Raw genomic sequence first — 20,332 nt, forward strand, 5'->3', positions numbered from 1 at the left:
AAAAGTTTTTGGCAAGAGACAAATGACCCTTAAAGTTAAAACTAACAGTGACTAAATGGACCCGACAGCAAAAAATTTGTATGTGTTCATGCTGTGAATACGAAAAAAGAAAACAGCAGCATCAACAACATGAAATCCTTTAATTGCCGTAGCCAAGTGATGCTTCTATTTGTCTCTCAGCCAACTGCTGACGTTACCGAGAACAAGGACTGTGTGGGTGATTGAAAGAGGGCAGGAATAGGAGTAGAGTATTCAGTTCGAGATGCAGACCCGATCCGAAGGCTGGGCGCGTGAAATTGCAAAAGTGTTTCACCTCAATGCTTGTAGCAATATTCCATCCAACTGGAGTGCATCTGTGGCACCTAAGCAACTAAACAATAATACAATGAAAAGCATAAACAACACAACCGGACTGCCATTGAATGTGCAACGAACTTTTTATGCTCAACCCATAGCAATGCAAGCACTTTAATGCCAGCTCACAGGCAGCGAAACACCAGTAATGCCACAAATAAGTTCACAATGCAAATTCAAAACACACAAAAAATGTACAAAGAAAACCCATAACAAATCAATAAATGCAATATTTAAATATAAGAAGACTTCTTTCTTAATATGGTACAAAATAATGTAGGATAAATATCATATTTTGTATATTTTCCAGTATTATCCAAAGTAGTTACGGCTTTTCCCACACAATGTTTGAGTAAAAACTAATCAGGAAACGCGCTACCTTATGACCAAAGTCAGGTGTCTTGTCACGTAGAGGGTATTTGAGCCAAAGCACACCAAAGATAACAGTATTTTCAGCTTGTTGCACATTTTCTCGATGCAATGTGCAAAAGAAAAGCAAAACAAATGAAACAAAAAATCTTCGCACAATGGGCCGAAATAGATGTGAAAGTGAGCGATTGTTGGAACGTGGCACGGCATCATTAGTGACCAAGTGGACACTGGGTACTGGATAAAGCCGTAATTCCCCAGATGGCATGAAACTGAAAAATGAACAATGCACACTGAGAATTGCAAACCAAACTGATGTACAAAAAGATTTTTTTTTAAGTAAATGGACAATGCATGTATTCAGTGCGTATTGGCTCTGGAAAACAGGAAACATAAGCAACAATCTGTGGTCTGCTCAAAAAGAAAAAAGAAATTGGAAATGAAAAGAAAAGAAAAGAGTGCTCCATCAATTTTCAATTTGCCTATGCAAAGAATGACACTTTCCTCCCACGCACACAGATGGAGACGCCAATCAAAGGTGTCTATTGAAATGAAGCGCTTCTAGATGTTCATCTAGATGAATGGCGCGATACTTCTTTTGCATAGAAGCGTTAAGCAAACATGCCACAATAGAGTTGACTTTATCTTCGTCGATGCTTAGCAGCAGGCAGCATCTTAAGAAATTCTAATTCTGATGTCAAACAGCGATTAAAAGAAACGAGATTACCTGCTGCATATTGCATGAGTGCATTTTCTGCTGTTTGAGCAGTAACACTTGCAAGTCCTGACGGCTGCACTCAGAGAAAAAATATTCTCAGAAATCATATACATTTTTTTGTAAATCAACCTCTAGTTTAGTAAAATATTGTACATCTGTTAAGCTTAAGCGCATAAAAAGCTAAGCAGCCTTCTATTATTTCAACTTTCTGCAGAAATTTCATTTTTTACTTCTCTTATTACGTCGGAATTTCGAAATTTTAGGCACATTTCAAAGAATTCATTTCCCCAACAAAAAATTATATATATTTTGGACTAATATATTTTTGGTTGAGTGTCCTCACCAAGCATATGCAAAGATGTAGTTTTAAGTGTTTGTCGCTTAGTATGTGTGTGTGTGTGTGTGTGGGTATGTGTGTGTGTGTGTGGGTATGTGTGTGTGTGTGTGTATGTGGGTGTGTGCTTGTCTCCGCTGGCTCATTTGCACTTTGACGCGTCATTGGTGGAGCGATAACTGCTGAGTCAGGCAGGTGCAGCTGATGGCAATGATGACGTTAAGGAGTCCAATAACTGCTGTGCTCCATTTTGAAATCCCCATCGATGCAAATAAGAACTGTGTGATAGAAACGAAAACCGACCAAACTGACAGATTGACAGAGTGACAGACGGAGCGACAGAGCGAGCACTCAGAATATAGATGGAGAATGGAGGTGCAGCTTAGAAGCAACGGCTTTTGGCCAACCGCAATATAGAAAAGCCGCACACGCAAAAATCTGTTAAAATTTCAACAGTTTGACGAGCGAGCGAGCAAGAGTAGGCCATAAAGCGGCAATAGGCGCTTAAAAAAGCTAATGGAACGTATGGCAATGACTGCCAAAGCCAAAGCCAAAACACAAAAACCCGCAGCCGAATTCCACACACAAACACGCAAAATACACAAACACACACACACACAAGCACACACACACGCATGCAAATAAAAGCAGTATTACTACACTTCAAAAATAAAATGACAAAGAATTTAAAAAGTTGCCAAAGAAAACATGTGTTTAGGTTTATTTGTATGCCCCAAACACATTAAAAATGGGTCAAAAAGGCATTATGAAGTTGTGTACAAATTTGTGGCAGTCAGAAGGAAACCTCTCCGATTCCAACGATCATGATCAGCTCTAAAAGCTGAGTCGATTTAGCCATGTTTTTCCGTCGGCCTTTATCGATTTCACAAACGCTAAGTGCGATACAAATCGATTTCCGATATCAATAAAAAACACAATTATCAAATACAACCTTCCAATTGATTTATAACAAACATTGACATGCATTGATCAGCTGTAAAGATTTAAATTTATTTGTATATTAAACATTTATTCGGCAATTAATTTCGGGAATACTTATACCATATGAGAGATTTGAGTTTATCGACGTCGCCCTTAAGCTTAATCGACAATCCAAAATATTATCTTTGAAATAATTTATAAACTAAACTAACTAAACCGAAACTATAACAATATTAATTACAAATCGATTTTCTTAACTTTAGGGCATATTTTACTCCGAGTGTATCAGCCCCCAAGCCAAACTGCCCACTCATGCACTCTCCACGTACAATTTCCGGTTGAACACATTTTGTGGTCGGGCGCAAATGCATTTATATTTGAGCAGCAGCAGCAGCAACATCAACAGCAAAAACAACAAAAACCAACAACAACAACAAGAACTGCAATTGCAACAATAAAAACAGCAACAAGAAACAGGAACAGACGCTTTGCACAAAGCTTAAGCCATTTCATTTTTGGTTCGTTTGGTTCGCTGGCAGCATTTTCCATTTTGCACTGCCTGTTGTGCAATTTTTATGACCACATCGCCAAAGACTGTATGACTGGATGGCGGGGCAGATCTCTGAGCAACAGAACGCTCATATTTCTTAGACTTTCTACAAGCAGCACCAGTAGCAGCAGCAGCAGCAGCAGCAGCAGCAGCAGCAACAACAGCAGCAGCAGCAGCAACAGCAAAAACTAATAGAAAGCAAGTCAGCAAGCAGCTCTAAATAAACATGGCTAGAACAAAAGTTATCCGCGAGGCAAAAGGTATGCTTGAAATTTTAGTACACTAGCGAGCATCTAGCTAAGTCATAAATACGTTTGAGTTATGTGCATTATGAACATGAATATTTCATACCGAATATTTACATTGTGCAATTAATTGAGATTAATATATGTAACTACATAGCTACAGTTAAGGAACCCACCAATATTCGACATAAAATACCAATGCAACTTTTCTTTTTTATAGATCAAATTAGTATTCATTATTTATCACCATTATAATATAAATATATATGTATATAGCCTTGCACCATCGAATCTATCTCCACTCATAAGCCCAAAAATATTGTACAATTTTAAAAGTTTAAATAAATTTCTGTTAAAAAAAAAGAATTTATGTATACTATTTGCATTTCAGAAAAATATATTTTATGAGTCTATGGACAATTTCTGTGTTATTATACAACCATTTATTTTTTTTCGTAGAGTATATTAAAAAGTTATTCAAACTTGTCATGTCTGCGAAAGCTATTGGATAAGCAGTGAACCAATTGTTAAGCTGACGCTTTTTTTATCTTTGTGAAAATTATTCTTAATGATATTCTAGTCGTTAGCCGACGTCAGAGTCTTAAATACGATTTCATTTGAGTTGCAAGTTCATTTGTTGCCGCAATGGCTGCATGAATTTCGATATAAGCATCCAGACGACTCACTAAGCCAGATGGACTCACTCACTGTCTCTCTCTCTCTCTCTCCCTTTATCTCTATCTCCAACCATATATCTCTATCACTCTCTCTATTTCCATCGTGCTGCTCATGCAACGGCAATTGGAATTGTGGCGCGCATTTTGTGCTGAAACGCACTAACTTATGTGTGTGTATGTATGTGTGTGCACAGACATAAATAGCATGCGACAGGCTGGCTTCCACTGGGCACTAGGCTAATTTACTTCCCACATGAGCCAAACAAAGCCGAACACACATTTACATACACTCAGAAAAAGGCGCTTTCCGCCCGAATTTTAGATTTCTTTTTTAAATAATTTATATCATTTTTCCCATTTCTCTTATAATAGTGTATAGTATGAGTTAAGTGTTATATCATAAATATTTAGCGAAAGAAGAAGAAGTATACAATTTACGATGCATAAAGTCGAAATTAGAAAATCTTTACAAAACAAGAGTTTTGAAAATACGAAAGAATTGAGTTAATTACTTTAAGCCGAGTTTTATATTCGAATTGTATATAATACATTTTTGTTAGTGTACAATCACATAACGAGCAGGAGTGATTTTCTGTGTCATTTGGTTGTAATCGTGTCTGTTGTTTGTTACATATTACTATGTGAGTGTGCCAAATGGCATGCGTGTGTTAGTGCATTGAGTTATAGTGTAGGTGTGTGCATAAGTGTGTGTAAGTGTGTGCGTGTGCGTATGCAGTTTGACTTGTCTTAATGGTCATGTTAAACAAATGTTTATCAAGCCATGCAGCTGCTTCAGCTGATGCTGCTGCAACCGCCCCAACTGATGCACTGGCAACGACAACGCCCAGGTCTCTACTCAGACCCATTAGTCATTTTGGTTAGTTGTTGCTGTTGTTGTTGTTGTTTTTGTAAAATGTCATTAGCCACTATAGCATGCACGCACAGAAGGATTAGGTGGAACAGAGTGTAGTAGCAATGGCTTGCCCTACAAAATGAGTAATGCAAACTGAAATATACATAAGCATCATAGAAATTGCTAAGGTTAAGGTTAAGCGGTTTGTCAAATGTGAAAGGGCAACAGAGCAACAGCAGCAGCAACAGCAGCAGCAACAGCAGCAGCTACAGCTTAAACATCTGACAAATTTCTTGTTAGATAACAAACATGAAGCATATTGGCTTGGCAACACACACACACAACCACATGGAGAGACATTTACGTTAATATGGTAACAGGTACAAGAGCAGCATATTATTTTTAATCTGCAAATTAGTGCCATTAATAAGGGAAAGTAAGTTAGTGAAAACCATCTTGGGGATTCAAGCCTGTTAGCCATATATTTACAACATGCATTTTAGATTATTATTGGTGCTTATTAAAAATGAATGACCCTTGCCCTGTGTATACACATATATGAAAAGAAAAATTTCGAGTTATGTTTTATTTAAGTGGGTACCAAGTTGGTTTATAACGGGAAATAACTTTGTAAACTGAGCTTGTTTACTTTTCAGCAGCAGCATGACCACAAGCAAATAGTTTACTCAAATGCATATTACATATATGGAAAAGTTGTGTGCTAGTGAAATGTTCTATTGGCCAGCTATGCAGATGCTTGTGATTGCCTTGAGGGCAGCAGCACTTGAACTCACACACACTTGCATCTATTTACATATACATATATATATACATATGTATATCATATATTAACTTTTGTAGCATCGGCAACCGTTCAATTTTACATTTATAACTCAAAAACTAGCACTTTACAAATAAAAACTGTTTAATTGTTGGAGCACTTACTATATATAAAACAAAAAATAAAAGGTAATGGCAGTCGAAAGTTAAAACCCGTTATAAAGAATCAGAGATGCAGCCTTCTTCCTTCTTTGACAACCATATGATACCCTATTATTGCATTAACAGTATATTAAATATATATATTAATATTTGTTACTCCATTCAAGGTGTTAAAATAACAAGAACAAAGTAAGCAGTTAGACGAAACTGACGCTGACCATCCAATCTTTATGGCTGTGGTGATTTTTAAGTACTGTTGAATGAACATAAATCATATGACTGCTATAAGCTTGGGCATTATGATTGCAGATACTTGTGTGTGTACTGCATGAAATCACATTTGAGCATAAATAAGTATTGCAGACGAACGGAAGCTAAATGATATAAAAGCGAGACTGGCGTTTGCCGCTATGCGTTTCCCGTTGAAAGGAAAAATTAACAATATGCAAAATTCATGTTAAAATATCGGAAAATATATATTTCTTTCATTCTTACTCCAGCAAATATTTTCCATTCATTTCGTTTCTCGCAGCCCTTTTATTTGGTTGCGTGTTCCTTTCGTTCCGATGGGTAGCAAAAAAGGAGGAAAAAAAAAGAGTTTCACATGCGGAAGGATTGGGCTCGGGGGCAAACGGTGTGGGTAGAATGTGTGTGTGTGGTGTGAGTGTGTGGTGTTTGTGTATGTGACGGCATTGGCGGCGCTTTCATATGCTCCATGCCAAGCAATAAAAATGTAACTTGTTGTTGTTGTTGTTGTTGTTGCGAACTGCTTGCGAATGAATAAAAGCGTCGACCCGTCGACGACTCCACGCTGATGCGAAATCGAATCTCGAATACTTTTGCCCGGCAAAGTGAGCGGCTCTCTGTATTAGTGCGAGAGGATGCATGTGTGCTTGTGTGTGTGTGTGTGTGTGTCTGTGGGTCTGTGTGTGTGTGTGTCTGTGTATGCGTGTTCATATAAAAATACAGTTATCTGTTCTATTTGCGCATTTATAAATATTTGTTTGCTTTAGTTCCGGGCATGCACATTACACAGGCCCCGCCATCTTCCTGAATGGCAATGTATATTTATGGCCGTCTATATGTATGTATTCATGCATGTTTGTGTGTGTGATTGTAATTCGGAGTAAAAGGTATTGAATGAGGGCCCTTTCGAAGCCGGTTGCCGACCTTTGCTCTTCCCTAGAGACTAGATGCTGCTGCTGCTGCTGCGTTTCCTGCTGCTGCGTTTCCTGCTGCTGCTGCTGCTGCTGCTGCTGTCCAACAACCAAAACTCTTTTTAACTCGCCACTGCTCTTTTGTTTAGCTATGGAAAAAGATATTTGTGTGTTTTTTTGGTCGAGTTGTTAGGCATAAGCACTCACATGGCATGGCATAGATGTGTGTCAAATTTCAAGCAATTGAGCTGACTGCGACAGTGCATAAAGCGAAAAGTATCTTATAGATGCTTTTTAAGCCAAACATCCGTTTGTGGGATGGAAACAACAAATAATGGCAAGCCAAGGGCAATTTGCAAGTTATGCTCTTAAATCCTTAAAAGTACATATATACATATATAAATAATACAAATTATATCTGTGCAGTATTTTGTATTTTAATATTAGTTTCAGCACAAAATGCACTTACCGAAAGCAGCAACAAACAGTAAATCTTCTCTTAGTTTGTTTCTCTTTTAGCGCAGCAATTCATCAATTTCTTTCAGTTAAAACTTCACACGGACGCAGCGCAACAAAAGTTGAAAACTGATTATCCTATCTTAAGATATTATTTCTTCACATTTTCTTTCAGTTTCTAACAAATAAAAAAATTACAGATTCGAAAAAGCAACAAAAACTTATTGTGTTATTTTAATTAGGTGCATGAATTGAACACAATTTAAGTACTATAATTATCATATTTTAATTGTAATTTAATTAAGATTTTTCATTTTCAATATGGATAGTTCGATTTAAAAAATTATCTGTGAATGATATACAAAATACTGCATACAAAACAAAGTTTTTATGAACTCATTTACAATGATTAAAAGTTAAAAACTAAAACCCTTTTCATCATAAGAAGATATATTTTACGGCATAAACTTTGGCTGCATAATATTTTTAAAGAACAGATGAAAGTGCTGTGAGAATATTTTTGCGCAAGTCTGTTGGTATGTATATATTTCCAACGGTTGTTTAAAACAAGTTCTAAGACTTTACAGCGAGTCAGTATACAAATGTATGTATATAATACATATTGGAGGCATAGTTATAGGTACATTTATAAAGTTACCAAGGTCATTCACTCGAGCGTCACATGAATGAAGTAGGATAACAAAAAAAAAAAAAAAGAAAGTAGGAGAAATTCTAAGAAAATTTCATTTTCAAAGTGCACCCCAGTGACACATTTTGCAAACCAATCCGAGGACATAAGAAAAAAAAACAAACACACAAACAAAACCCCATTCAGTCCACAAACCCAGAACGCTCCCAAGACAATCGGAAAAACTTGCGAGCGACTTTTACTGTATGTATGTATTTCCATTGCGAAGAGTTTTCATTGTTTTTCTTACGACTCATTTCACGTTTTAATTCCTAGGCGCCTCGGCGACTTTCTGCATCATTTGACACGACAAATTTGAGCTGCCAAACCATCTGGGCGTATAACAATTGCTGCTGTAGAAGTGGGCGTGGCAGCAGGCCAGCATGCCAGCATGCCAGCTGGCCCAACGGTATTGTGAAGGAGTTGCGTGTTGCATCTACCACCGGATTTTAAATATTTTCCTTTGGCACACTAAAAACCAAATTGCTTGGCACACTAAGTGTTCAATTACCGAGAACTACGACAGGACATTGTGCGTTGAACACACCCCGCGAAACACCACCGAGCCCTTAAAGATAATGACGGCTGATGAGATGGCGAACTAGGGCGGATATGGCAATGATCTTCCGCACTGATAGCAGCTGGGATTGATGAGTGTCCCTATGCCACGGACGGCGGCTGTTTGGTGTCCAGCAATTGGTTTAAATTTTATTTATGAGCTGCCATCAAATCAGCATAAGTAGGTTAAACGCAAATGTCAATCGTAAATTCGCTGACTTTGGCCGTAAAGCGCCAAATAAATTAAATTGTCGCGTTTCACAGCTGAGCTGAAGTGCTAACCAAAGTACGTGTCCGCATCCCAGATGCGCATTGTACCTCCCTCTTCTAGATAGCCACCCACTAAACCACCCAACCCACCCATCTATCCATCTGAAAATAAAAGTGTGTGTGCCTCAATATTTCATAAACTTCAGCTGTGGGCGTTCCTCTCACTCTCCCTCTCTCTCTCCCTCTCCCTCTCCCTCTCACTCTCTCTCACTCTCTCTCGCTCGCTCTCCTAGAATTAGCTAATGCTGACATATCTACAATGAATGGCATAATCCCAAGACAGCATTTGCTTAGCCTAAGTGCCGGATCATATTGACTGAAGGAATAGAGCAAGGGGTGGGGTTGGTTGGCTTAGCCTGACTCGGCCTGGCCTGGCCTGGCTTGGCTTGGGTGGTGCCATGGATAGTGGTGAACTGGTCGAACAATTGTTGGTTTAGGCAGCATACTTAGAGCACTTCTCGACTTTGCTATCATCAATAGCCCTACAGCCAAACTTAGACAATCAAAAAATCTGTGCCAAGCAATTTGCCTCATTTCTTGAGATTTATTTACCAATATCTTGTAGCAAAATGGGTTACATTTTATTTAGTAGTGCAATTGCGCAGAAGAGCTGCTTTAGTAGTTTTCATGACCATTATTTATTTATTTTAATGTCATAAATTTATTTCCTGGCATTCACAACTTATTGCTTCAATTCCATAACTTATTTGTTTTTTCTTTAAATTTGAAAGAAAATATGCTAATCCAGAATATTTATACTTTATAGATTTTTATAGAAGTCTCCTTAAATGCGGTGCAAATCCGAAAGCAACATTAAAACACCCTCACAAGGGTATACAACAAATATGTATATTCTAACGCACAACTTGAAACGTTTTGGTATATTAATAAACCTATCTGGGTTGTCTTGGCGAACGCAGAACAACGTGACAATGTCATGGAAATCATGATGCCAGCCAGCAACGCATCCTCAAGAAATTTCCACTCAGTGCGCTTTAAATTGACACACTGTATAAGTGAATATGTTGGCTGTCCGGGTAACCTGCCTCAACTGCCAGACGCCCTTCTGGCAGCAAACATATCAGCTAAATCAATCGTCCTATAAAAGCTCGAGCATTGCTACACTAATGATGAGGCAGTGGGAGGGATTGGACTGGTGGGTAGTTTACCACTCATGTCAGACTTGTCCTTAGCTTGGTTAAACCTGTTAACGTTAAGTTTGCCTCATTGTGGCGCCCCATTCGTCTATAAATTGACTACTGGTCGCAGCAGCAACATCAGCAGCAGCTCAGCCGTGCGCACTACTTGACCACACATTGGCGCATTGTCACGCGCGTCTCTCGCAACTCCAATTTGGCCAACTGAACGGAGGGATCAGCCCGCATCGGAATGGACCCGACAACCAGCAGATTCATCAATGGACCAAATGCCACACTGTTCATTCAATTCCGGGCAGAAGCTGCTGCTCTTGTTGTTGTGCGTTGGGTTAACAAAAAAAAAAAGAAAAAAAAATGAAATCTGTTAAAATAAATCACAACAATTTGTACATTTTCGCCTCGTTGGCCAGAACGCAGACGGTTAAGACGGTGACGATGATGGCGCTGGCAACACATGGCACACGGCACCAGCCAGCAGATTTGCTCAAGGCTTCCCTTTGTGCAGTGGCCAACAAAAAAAAAAGGACAATGTCTGCTTGACTTGGTTTTTTTTTGCGGGTGGTGGCTATTAAGTTGTCATTTGACTACGTGTACATATACATATACATATATAAATATATATATAGAAATATATATATATATATATGCTTATTTATAACTTAGACTTAGTGTGTGTGTGGGTGTGGGTGGGGTGGACGTGACTTCAGTATGCATGGGCGTTGTGGTTGCCTACCTCAACTTATGACAACTTTGATTGCAGTCAATTTATTAAGGCTCTGTGACTCTGACCAGGTGTTTTGCTGTGCGCTTCGAGCTTTACAAATGTCTGACATAATTGTTTAACGCCATGTTTTTAATTAGCCGCCACACATGGCCGTAAACGTATCAAGCAAAAAGCAACAAACAAAAGGACATGATAAACGGTTGGAAAACAAAAAGAGAGAAAAAAACAAATAACGCTGCGAATGTTTGCCAAGATATATATATGCTTAAAACCCTATTACCATGGTAATCCTTTTGACAAATGAATTTTAACATGCCCTTCCACACACACACACACGCACGCACACATATGCAAAGGGACAGTACACCTTCTCACACATAGACAGCAGCGGCTCAATGTCACTTGCCACATTCATAGAGGCCGCGCGGAAAAGTATGCTACGAAATCTGAATGTTGCGCGCATATGGCTATTGTGCATGTGTGTGTATGTGTACTGCTCCTAATGTGAGTTCAAGCTGAAATGTGTGTATGTGTGTGTGTCTTATATGGATAAGTGCGATGAGCTCGATCTGAAAATGAATAGCGAGACTTAGCATAGATTTACTTGGAAGTTATATGTCTGTATGTATTTCAGTTTTGATACGAAATAAATTTCTATCTTTCTTTGGAACCCACTAAAAATAGTTAAAAAGAATAAAGTGTTTTATGTAAAGTATGTAAGAGGCAGCAAAGAGCATCTCCGGCCACATAAACTATTTATATTTTTGACCAGAATAAATCTAGAAGCTTCATGTTAGAAAGACAAGTTCTCATATACTTCACGCATATAAGCTTGATACCAATTTATCGATAACTGCTCCCGGTATAGCTGCCTTCATAACAAATTCGCAACACTCTACAAAATGCAATAGTCCATGCGGCAATTTACCCAGAGAGAGACGGTCTGAAAACGCTTTGAAATCATCGTCGTCATTATTCTTAGTTCTTTTTTATTTTCTCATGTGGGAAAAGACGCTGGTACGCATTCTTGGGCGCTCTCCGAGCTGCCATAGAATCCAACCAATGCACACAGTGGGAAGCCAATTTCGGGAGCCATCTTGGCTCATGGTACGTCAATAAAATATTCATTTACTTGACATTTGTTGTTTCTGCTTACTACCCAAGATGCATCATTCACCTATGGGTTAAGGCTTCCGATGACACACCTCCACACCACCCACCGTTCCCGATCCCTCCGATTCACCGGTTGATACGCTTTTTGATGCCGCACACCGTGAACTTTTCGCTCCCTCCTCATAAAAAATGTAATTTTCAAAACATTTGGAAATTTCAAATTGAATTTGCCGCACGCTTGAAGTTTGCCTAACACCCCCCTGCCCACCCCCCTTCGACCTCTCCCAGCTGTGCATGCAAAGCGTTTGCACAGCACATAAAAGCTGTGCCGTGGGAACAGAAGGCGGAGTGGATTTATCGTCCCTTACCTGACATGTGAAAAAGTGTAAGTGACATGAAAGGCGCGCACACAAAGCGCAAAAACCTTTAATAACTTTACGCTTTTTGTTTTCAAGTGCACTTGCCAAGCGAGTGCCACGCCCATTCGTCAACGCCCCCTGGCCACCCATCCCTCAAACGCTGCGCACGACAATCATAAGTACGGAAATGCTGTGCAACTTCCGCTTTGAAGTTGTTTCCTATGCGCTTCTTTTAATGCTCGGTTACTTTGCCATTCAATTTCAAAAAAAAAAAAATAAATATTACACTCAACTTCCCAATTCATGACAAGTCCTTTAAAACGAGGCTGGCCAGCCACACTTCACACAACCCCAACCCTCCCCCAATGTGTAATTTATGACCTATTTATTGTCAATAAATGCAGCCTCCAAGCGACCATTTTGTGCGCCGCGACTAAATAAAGACAAATGAACCATCACTTTAGTGGCTGGATCGGGACATGTGCTTATGTATACAACACACACACCACACACACACACATACATGTACGCACAAACATACACATGCATATACAAAGACTGTTAGCTAAGGTACTCATTATATACACCAAATGGCCAGTTTTCTTTCTACTTTTTTTGTGCTTATAAGCCAAATTTATGAGGCAATTTATATCGATATATTTTTGCAGTTTTAAAAAGTTATAGGACAGTAAAAGCTACATACATATAAATATATATATACACAGTAGTAACTCCGCAGGCATTGTTTTTGTTGTACACATATAAAATTATGTTTGTTAGCTATTTGTAAATAATTAACAAGCATTGACCTTAGGGCACCCAGCTTACAACCCAGATACCCTTACAGATCGAAGTTTATTAATTAATTTGCTCATTTTAACTATAACACATTTATAGGCAAATAATAATATTAATTAATAATACAATTAAGCTCACTAGCGACTCAACTTGTAAATTTAAATTTTAGTCAACATTTGAAGATTAATTTAAATTTCTTGTGTTTTGTGAACTTAGTTTCACTCCTTGCTTCAAATTTATTATATTCATTTGTTGTATCAGCTAGTGTCGCATGTACCATCTCTGTCCCAGAACTTGGAACTCATCCGAGTAGTGCGATTTAGACGGACAGACATGGCTATATCATCTCGGCTAAAGTTAGTGTTCAGGAATATATATGCTTTATGGGTGTTTATTGTTTTGTGACCCCTTTTCTTAATTTAAAACTATCGAACTATTTCTCAAAAGATTAGAAAATTCTCTACAAGGATATAAAACAGACACTACAACAATATGTTATCTAAATTATTATTTGTACCCACTAAAAACTAAACCAGTTCTAAAAACTAGAATCAAGCACAACATTTCTTTGCAGAAAAAAGTTTTTATTGTTAGTATAATCGCTCGAGCAAAAACTTAAAAGTGTAAATTTTGTATAATAAAAGCAATTAAGCTAAAAGCAATTTTTTTTTTTTATAAAAAAAAAAAAAAGAAAACTTGAAAATACTAGCAGCAAAACTATTTTTATACTTTGTTCACAATCATAATGGCCACTTAATACTTATAGTCACGTAAAATGTAACTTCTTCTTTAAATAATTTATTATGTTCAGTCAACTTATTGTTTTGAATTTATGATTGCACTGCGTTCACGCCTCAAGCTTCTTAATCATTAACTATATTCATGTGAACATTAGAAAGCAACGCCAATCAGTTAGCTTATCTTATTCGAAATGAAGTAATTAATAACCATATCCAATAAATTAAGTTATTGTGCTATTAATTAAACATTTCCACATTTAACTTTGCTCATCAAATTTCTAAAACTTATATTTAATGAACAGCACAAAATATGCTCATAAACATTTTATATGACTTCTAAAAGTGATTGAACCAATTCAACAACACTCAACTCACTTGTTTAAATGGCTTGTATATCTACACTTTCTTAATTTGATAAGAAATTAAATAATTACATACCGAGCCAAATTGTTAATGTACTATTAGTACTTCCACAGTTAAAATATGCTTTTGATTCTTACCAAGTTTCAACGGCTTCCACTCATAAAATATCTTTAATATATATTATATGATTTGTTGGGTACGTTCTAGTCGATAACTCTCAATTCGATTATTCAGGCATACTTAAATTTCTGCTCTATCTGCATTTAAGCGAATTTAAGGTCTTACCTTTTCGTGTAATTTTTCAAACGATTGCCAAAGCTTTACAATATTGTATTGGTCTATCCCACGCTTTACGTGATCCATAACACCTCACGGAGAGGTTTGAACAAAGTTAAAATATCCCTTTAAATGTTCTGTTATGCTCTCATACAGTGCCGGCTAAACAAATAGTACTAGGACTCAAATAAACATTTTTTTTTGACTGAAACTCATTTTTGAACATTACCTGATGTTTTTTTTAACCAAATTTTTTGCAATTTGTATTTTGATAAACCAAAACATCGAGTAAAACGTTATGTAATATTTGTCGTACACTTTTTCAATTTGCATACACAAAAGCTGGACGAATTGAATTATTTAAAAAAAAAAGTGTTTTACTAAAGACAGATTGTTATTTTGGTGCTATTTTTTCGTCCGCATCTATACATGTTGTTATGCGTATGTAGGTAAAATGGCATCAAATATAATAACGACCACAACAATGCGTGACTTGCATGCAAAATTTATTGAAAGAGCCTCATAGTGTGCATTAGCTAAAAGTGTTTGTTTGTTTGTGTGTGTGTGTGTGTATAAAATATTTTACAAACATATACGCCAAATCACTTTCTAAATGCAATGGCCATAAAAAACCAGAGCAAAGTGTTGAAATATATAAATAGATATGGGGTAGATACATACATATATACATACGGATACGCAGATATAATTTGTTGCCGCTGACAGAAAAGCGAGTCGCAGCCTGAGGCAAGTTACAAATGAGAAATGGACCCACTACGTGACAATGGCAAACCGAATGGCTAAAAAGTCCACAAAGCCAATATGACATGGTGAGCAAATATAAGAAATCTTTAAGCTAAACCTAATGGAATTTACAACAAGATTTTTTTAGTATAACCTTCTTAGTTGTGGAACCGATAACCTTTAATTGCGTCCCTTTCCCATTTATTTTAACGAGTTTCAGGTGTGGAAGTGCTAATGTATCTCAGAGCTGTTCAAACAGCATAATCGAATGCAAAAAGAGTAATTTACTCAAAAAAGACACCAAAACCAAAAGTGATATTAAAAATGTTGCTTACTAAAACTATGATAGCTTCAGTATCAAAGTATAAAAGAATTAAACTTTAGCATCAAATATTTATTAACCCAAACTACAACAATTAAAAAAAAAAAAAACTCAAAATTCAAACATCAAAAAATATTTACCAAATGTATTCATTTATTCAGAAAATCAAAAAATCAAAGACATCCAGAAGCCCTCTGGCGGATTAATATCGCAACTCAGCAAAGCTTTCGTTGGAAAGCTTACGTACCCTCAAACATATTTCTAGAATAAGGCACGAAGCTTTTTTCGGTTCTTAGCAGTTACATTTTTAGTTTGAATTCAACTTAGTCTACAACAATTTGAACAGTTTTCACAACATTACTTAAAAATGACGATTTTACAAGAAAACAGTTCAATGGCCTTACAAATTAGACATCTTCGGTGGTTTCCGTGCGTTTTGTGGCATCGGTTTCATTCAGCTCCTGCACCGAGTTGACAGGCTTCTTTGTTATCTATAGAAATTATAGTTCGGAGATTTTTTGTCCGTCAACATCTCGCTTGATAGTTCTTATAATGCTATACTTATCGGTACATGCAGTTAGGGTTCATTGCACATGCGAATTACGGCTGCCGTATCATGCATTAAGTATATACCATATTTCAATAAGTAATAATTAATTAGTAATTATTTACTTAGATCTAGGTTAGGTTAGAGTATATACTTAGGTGAAATTTACCATTACGTTATGCGGCGCATGGAAGCTTATAAATTGAGTATGGATCACTTAAACTTAGACCAGAACGAGGCGAGGCGAGGCGAAAGGGAATTTTGTAACACCCACAATATATATATCACATAGCAAATGGACACCCCTTTTTGGTTTTTTGATTATTTCGTTGATTTTGGTTCTGGTTGGTTTCTTGGTTGTAGTTAGTATGTAATTAGTTTCAATGGCTTTTCAACGATTTGTTATTTTTCTGGAATGTGGTATTGCTGCGAGATTTTCTTACTTTGAAGCAACTGATATTAAAATGATTACACATTTCCGAGACCTATTGGAGAGACGATAACGATTATTAATAATGCTGGGGAGTAATTGAGGAGAAAGAGAATTTCTTACCAGTCCGTAGCCATAATGCCAGTGAGCCAATGTGGCGAATATTGTTAGACCATGGACGATCCAGCGTTCTCCCTGAGGTGTAAGATCCATACCGAAAACATGCTCATACCAGGGGAAACAGCAGACTCCAACCGTGGCAGCCAATGGCCACATAAGTATATTAAAGCCATCGCAGCGGGTGTCCGACATTTGGGCCACTATCAGACGGCACTGACAAGCAGATATATGAATATAAAATTAATTTAATTTTAAATGAAGAAACCTAAAAACATACAGCAATATTTGAGAATATAGTGCCATAGAGAATCCAGAGGATACGCGGTTCCAAGTTGATGACATTGTTCCGTGAAAAGAAAGACCAAATCACTGTGATAATCAGGAGCCAAACGAATGCGAAAAATGGACGCAACATCTCCATCATGGGACGCATCTTGCCCGTCTTATTCTTGTACGAGCTGCAAGAGCAGCATTGTTAATACATAATTCGCAATTAGATGTCAGTTGGAATACAAACAGATAAATGTTCCTAATGATGATAGGATGACTGGACACAATGCCGGAACCAATTAGACCCACTTCGAACACATTCGCCACAGTAATACCATAAAAGCTGGACCGATAAATTTCGGGACCCACCAAAGTGGCCACAAACAGCATTAGACTGACGCCCTTTAACCAGAAACACAGAAAATGTATATTATTCATTATTAGTTAACAGAGACTATACCTACCCACATGGTAAAGTCATAACCCCAGGGCAAGAACATAACGCCCGTGTTATACTTTTCGACGTGCGTAAAATAGAAATTGAGAAACACGTTCCAAATGACAAAAAACATGCGTATTGGCGGCAGATCATTTGTGCCAAACAATGAGAAGATATAGATGGGTATAAGCGCCGCCGAATAGGAGTCCAGTCCATGATCAAAGAGCTCACCCAAAGGACCACTTGTTCCCGTTCGACGCGCCTGTTTGCCATCCATGCCATCTACGGGGTTTCAAATTAGTTAAGAGTTATCCATTATCGGTTTTAACCACTCACCCAAATTGTAGTAGATAAGTATGTTTATCGCTGCTACCGTCCACACCCAGCCAGGCACTGTGTTGCCCACCTCCTTGTCATTGGCTGCAGTGAAATCCCAGTCGTAGTAAGATATCAGAATAAAGTTCACCACGGTCATGAGAAAACCGACAAATGTCAGCACATTGGGCGCCAGCCACATGGGTAAACACTGCGTGAGTAAATTCGTTAGACCCTATTCCGAGTTAGACATGAATAATTACATACTTTTACGCAGGTATTCCAGAAGGGGTGCATTACATAGACACTCAGAAAGCTGGTGTCTATACTGTTGTACTGTCAACGAAATAAAATACATTTTGAGATTGAATATCTGTGGGATTAAATAATATATACACAGCTGTCGTAAAATAAAAATAGTTAACACAGTAGTTAAGACTATTTAAAAAATGCTGAAAAATTTACTTATTTCATGTGAGGAGAAATGCCGCAGAGTAAAATTATCAAAGAGAATATGAAAGAGACTAGGAAAATTTTGAGAAATTGCATTTTCTAAAGCAGCACAACTATTATTTTGACCGCAACTAGCTATAGTGGATCACGCCATTTCAATACTTATCAAGCACAAAAATATTATATAGTCAGTTCCTATCACGGAATTAATTAATAGTTTATTATATTGAAAGTCGGACAAAAGTAGTTATTGCTTTGTAAGTATTACGAAAGATAGATTAATCAGGTATTCTATCAGGGATTACCTAAGATTCGATTCATTAGAAATCTATGGCAAATGATTTCACGCTTTTAGTTAAAATAATGCATAAATATGGGATTTATAATCGGTTATATCTTGTGATACATAATCCGAATAATCTAATGACAACTTTTCAAATTATAACTTTAAATGAATAACTGATAATTCTACATAAACTTATTGATTTTCAGCTCAGTTTAGTTTTAAAGACAATATATATATTTTACAGATTTTCCAATCTGCAGTTATTTATATATACTTTAAGCCTCTCTCTCTCTCTCTCTCGCCACGCATCTTTGATTTATATTTTAATCTCTTGCAGTACAAATTCCACACTGTAAATGTGTCTTTTGCCAACTATCTACGAGCAGCACATGCTTTATTGGCAGTTCAATGCCTTTTCTGGGATCTGCGAAGCATATACACGCTTTTTTGTTTAAGCATCATCCGGTCCATTAATGACCACTGATGACCTAGGCCTAGTCATGCCTGCTTTAGAGGCTCCCAAAGCCCCTTTGATAAGCACTGACAATGCTGAACACAAGCCAGTGACAAGATCAACAAAAACAAAAACAACAACAACAACATTCAAATCTTCGCTTTGCCCAATTCACAGATTAGCTGCTTAAGGAGCACAATTAACATGTGAGCGATCATGTATATTATACATGTATATATATATTCCTATTTATAGACTACTAACCGGAACTCCTCGTAATACTGTTGATAAGAACTAATAACTGATTGGCTTTCAAAATTAATAATCATTGATTGATGTGTCGCATTGAAATATGCATGAGCCATTGATTTTTTATGGTCTCCGGCTGTGGCTGCAATTTGTTGGTTGTTGGTTGGTTGTTGTTCATTTGTATATTCCTCCCCATTAATGCTTACCTTGTAACGCTCGAAGCCCCGTAAATGAGTCTCCGTCAGATAGCGCATGCAACACATTTTGTTAGTGTGTTTTTATTCTTTGGGTTTTTTTGTTATTATTAGATTTTATTGTTGCAGCTGATAACAGCTGAGCGCACGTTAAGTTTGCACAGTTAAAGTATCAAAATAACATATATAATGCTGATCAGATTAATGCTATACCTTGGTTTGTACACAAATTATAGCACATTGTATATATGTATATATATCTATGTATAATATAATGGATTTCGATCTTGTCACCGGCACGCACTTCTCACTCTTATGTTCATTTCTAAACTAAATGTCGGTAAATTAAATAATCGTTTACAGACACGGAATGCGAAACATTCTCGTCTGCACCTGCGCTGCTTCCTCCGCACTGGCACGCAAACAGCCGTTACTTCATATGCACACAAGTATACATATATACTATTCTATACTATATTCGTATGTATATATGTATATACACATATATATATAAATATATATATGTATGTACACTCCTACAATTTATAACAGTAAAGCACTTGAGTCGAAGACAACAATGACAGCGACTGCGACCGTCTCGGCACTACTTATTATCAAGACTAAAGACGATTTGCTGGCCGGTTCGAGAGCAGCCCCCAAAATAATAAACAGAAAAGCCAAGCGCTTAATTTACAACGCCGACAGTGACTGAGCTCTGCTCGCATTGAACTCGCTCTGGTTTCACAAATCCCATTGCACACATTGTTATCGCCCCATTCTTGCCCTACTCTCTCTCTCTCTCTCTCACTCTCTCTGTATTTACAGTTGTATTTGTGCTTGTGAATTTGCATCGAATGAATTAAAAT

The 20,332-nt window shown here is 37.3% G+C and overlaps 1 protein-coding gene across 2 annotated transcripts; it reads right to left on the reverse strand.

Annotated features, from left to right (window-relative positions):
• Positions 1 to 15,842: 15,842 nt before the first annotated feature.
• On the reverse strand, positions 15,843 to 20,088 carry LOC6562792 (ethanolaminephosphotransferase 1). 2 transcript variants are annotated; one of them, XM_001988805.3, is made up of 9 exons: positions 19,479 to 20,088; positions 18,098 to 18,166; positions 17,852 to 18,041; positions 17,541 to 17,797; positions 17,324 to 17,478; positions 17,084 to 17,264; positions 16,810 to 17,019; positions 16,700 to 16,741; positions 15,843 to 16,200 (listed from the first exon to the last, which is right to left on the reverse strand). In XM_001988805.3, the coding sequence occupies exons 1-9, from the start codon at positions 19,533 to 19,535 to the stop codon at positions 16,117 to 16,119; spliced, it is 1,245 nt and encodes a 414-aa protein (XP_001988841.1). In that variant the 5' UTR covers positions 19,536 to 20,088; the 3' UTR covers positions 15,843 to 16,116. The 2 variants fall into 2 exon arrangements, 1 of the variants encoding a protein (XP_001988841.1); XR_004365069.1 differs by having other exon boundaries at positions 16,140 to 16,200; positions 16,426 to 16,741; positions 19,479 to 19,947.
• Between the last annotated feature and the right edge of the window lie 244 nt (positions 20,089 to 20,332).

The sequence above is a fragment of the Drosophila grimshawi genome, unplaced genomic scaffold, assembly GCF_018153295.1.
Source record: "Drosophila grimshawi isolate 15287-2541.00 unplaced genomic scaffold, ASM1815329v1 contig_1377, whole genome shotgun sequence".
Lineage (NCBI taxonomy): Eukaryota > Metazoa > Arthropoda > Insecta > Diptera > Drosophilidae > Drosophila > Drosophila grimshawi.

Bases quoted from the DNA above. Each gene is read 5' to 3' on its own strand.
- LOC6562792 (XM_001988805.3), bottom strand. From the start codon at position 19,535: ATGTGTTGCATGCGCTATCTGACGGAGACTCATTTACGGGGCTTCGAG. The intron at 17,265-17,323 runs GTTTGTATTCCA...CTGCTCTTGCAG, and splicing joins ATCATTAGGAACATTTATCT to CTCGTACAAGAATAAGACGG. The intron at 17,020-17,083 runs GTATGTTTTTAG...TCTGCTTGTCAG, and splicing joins CTATATTCTCAAATATTGCT to TGCCGTCTGATAGTGGCCCA.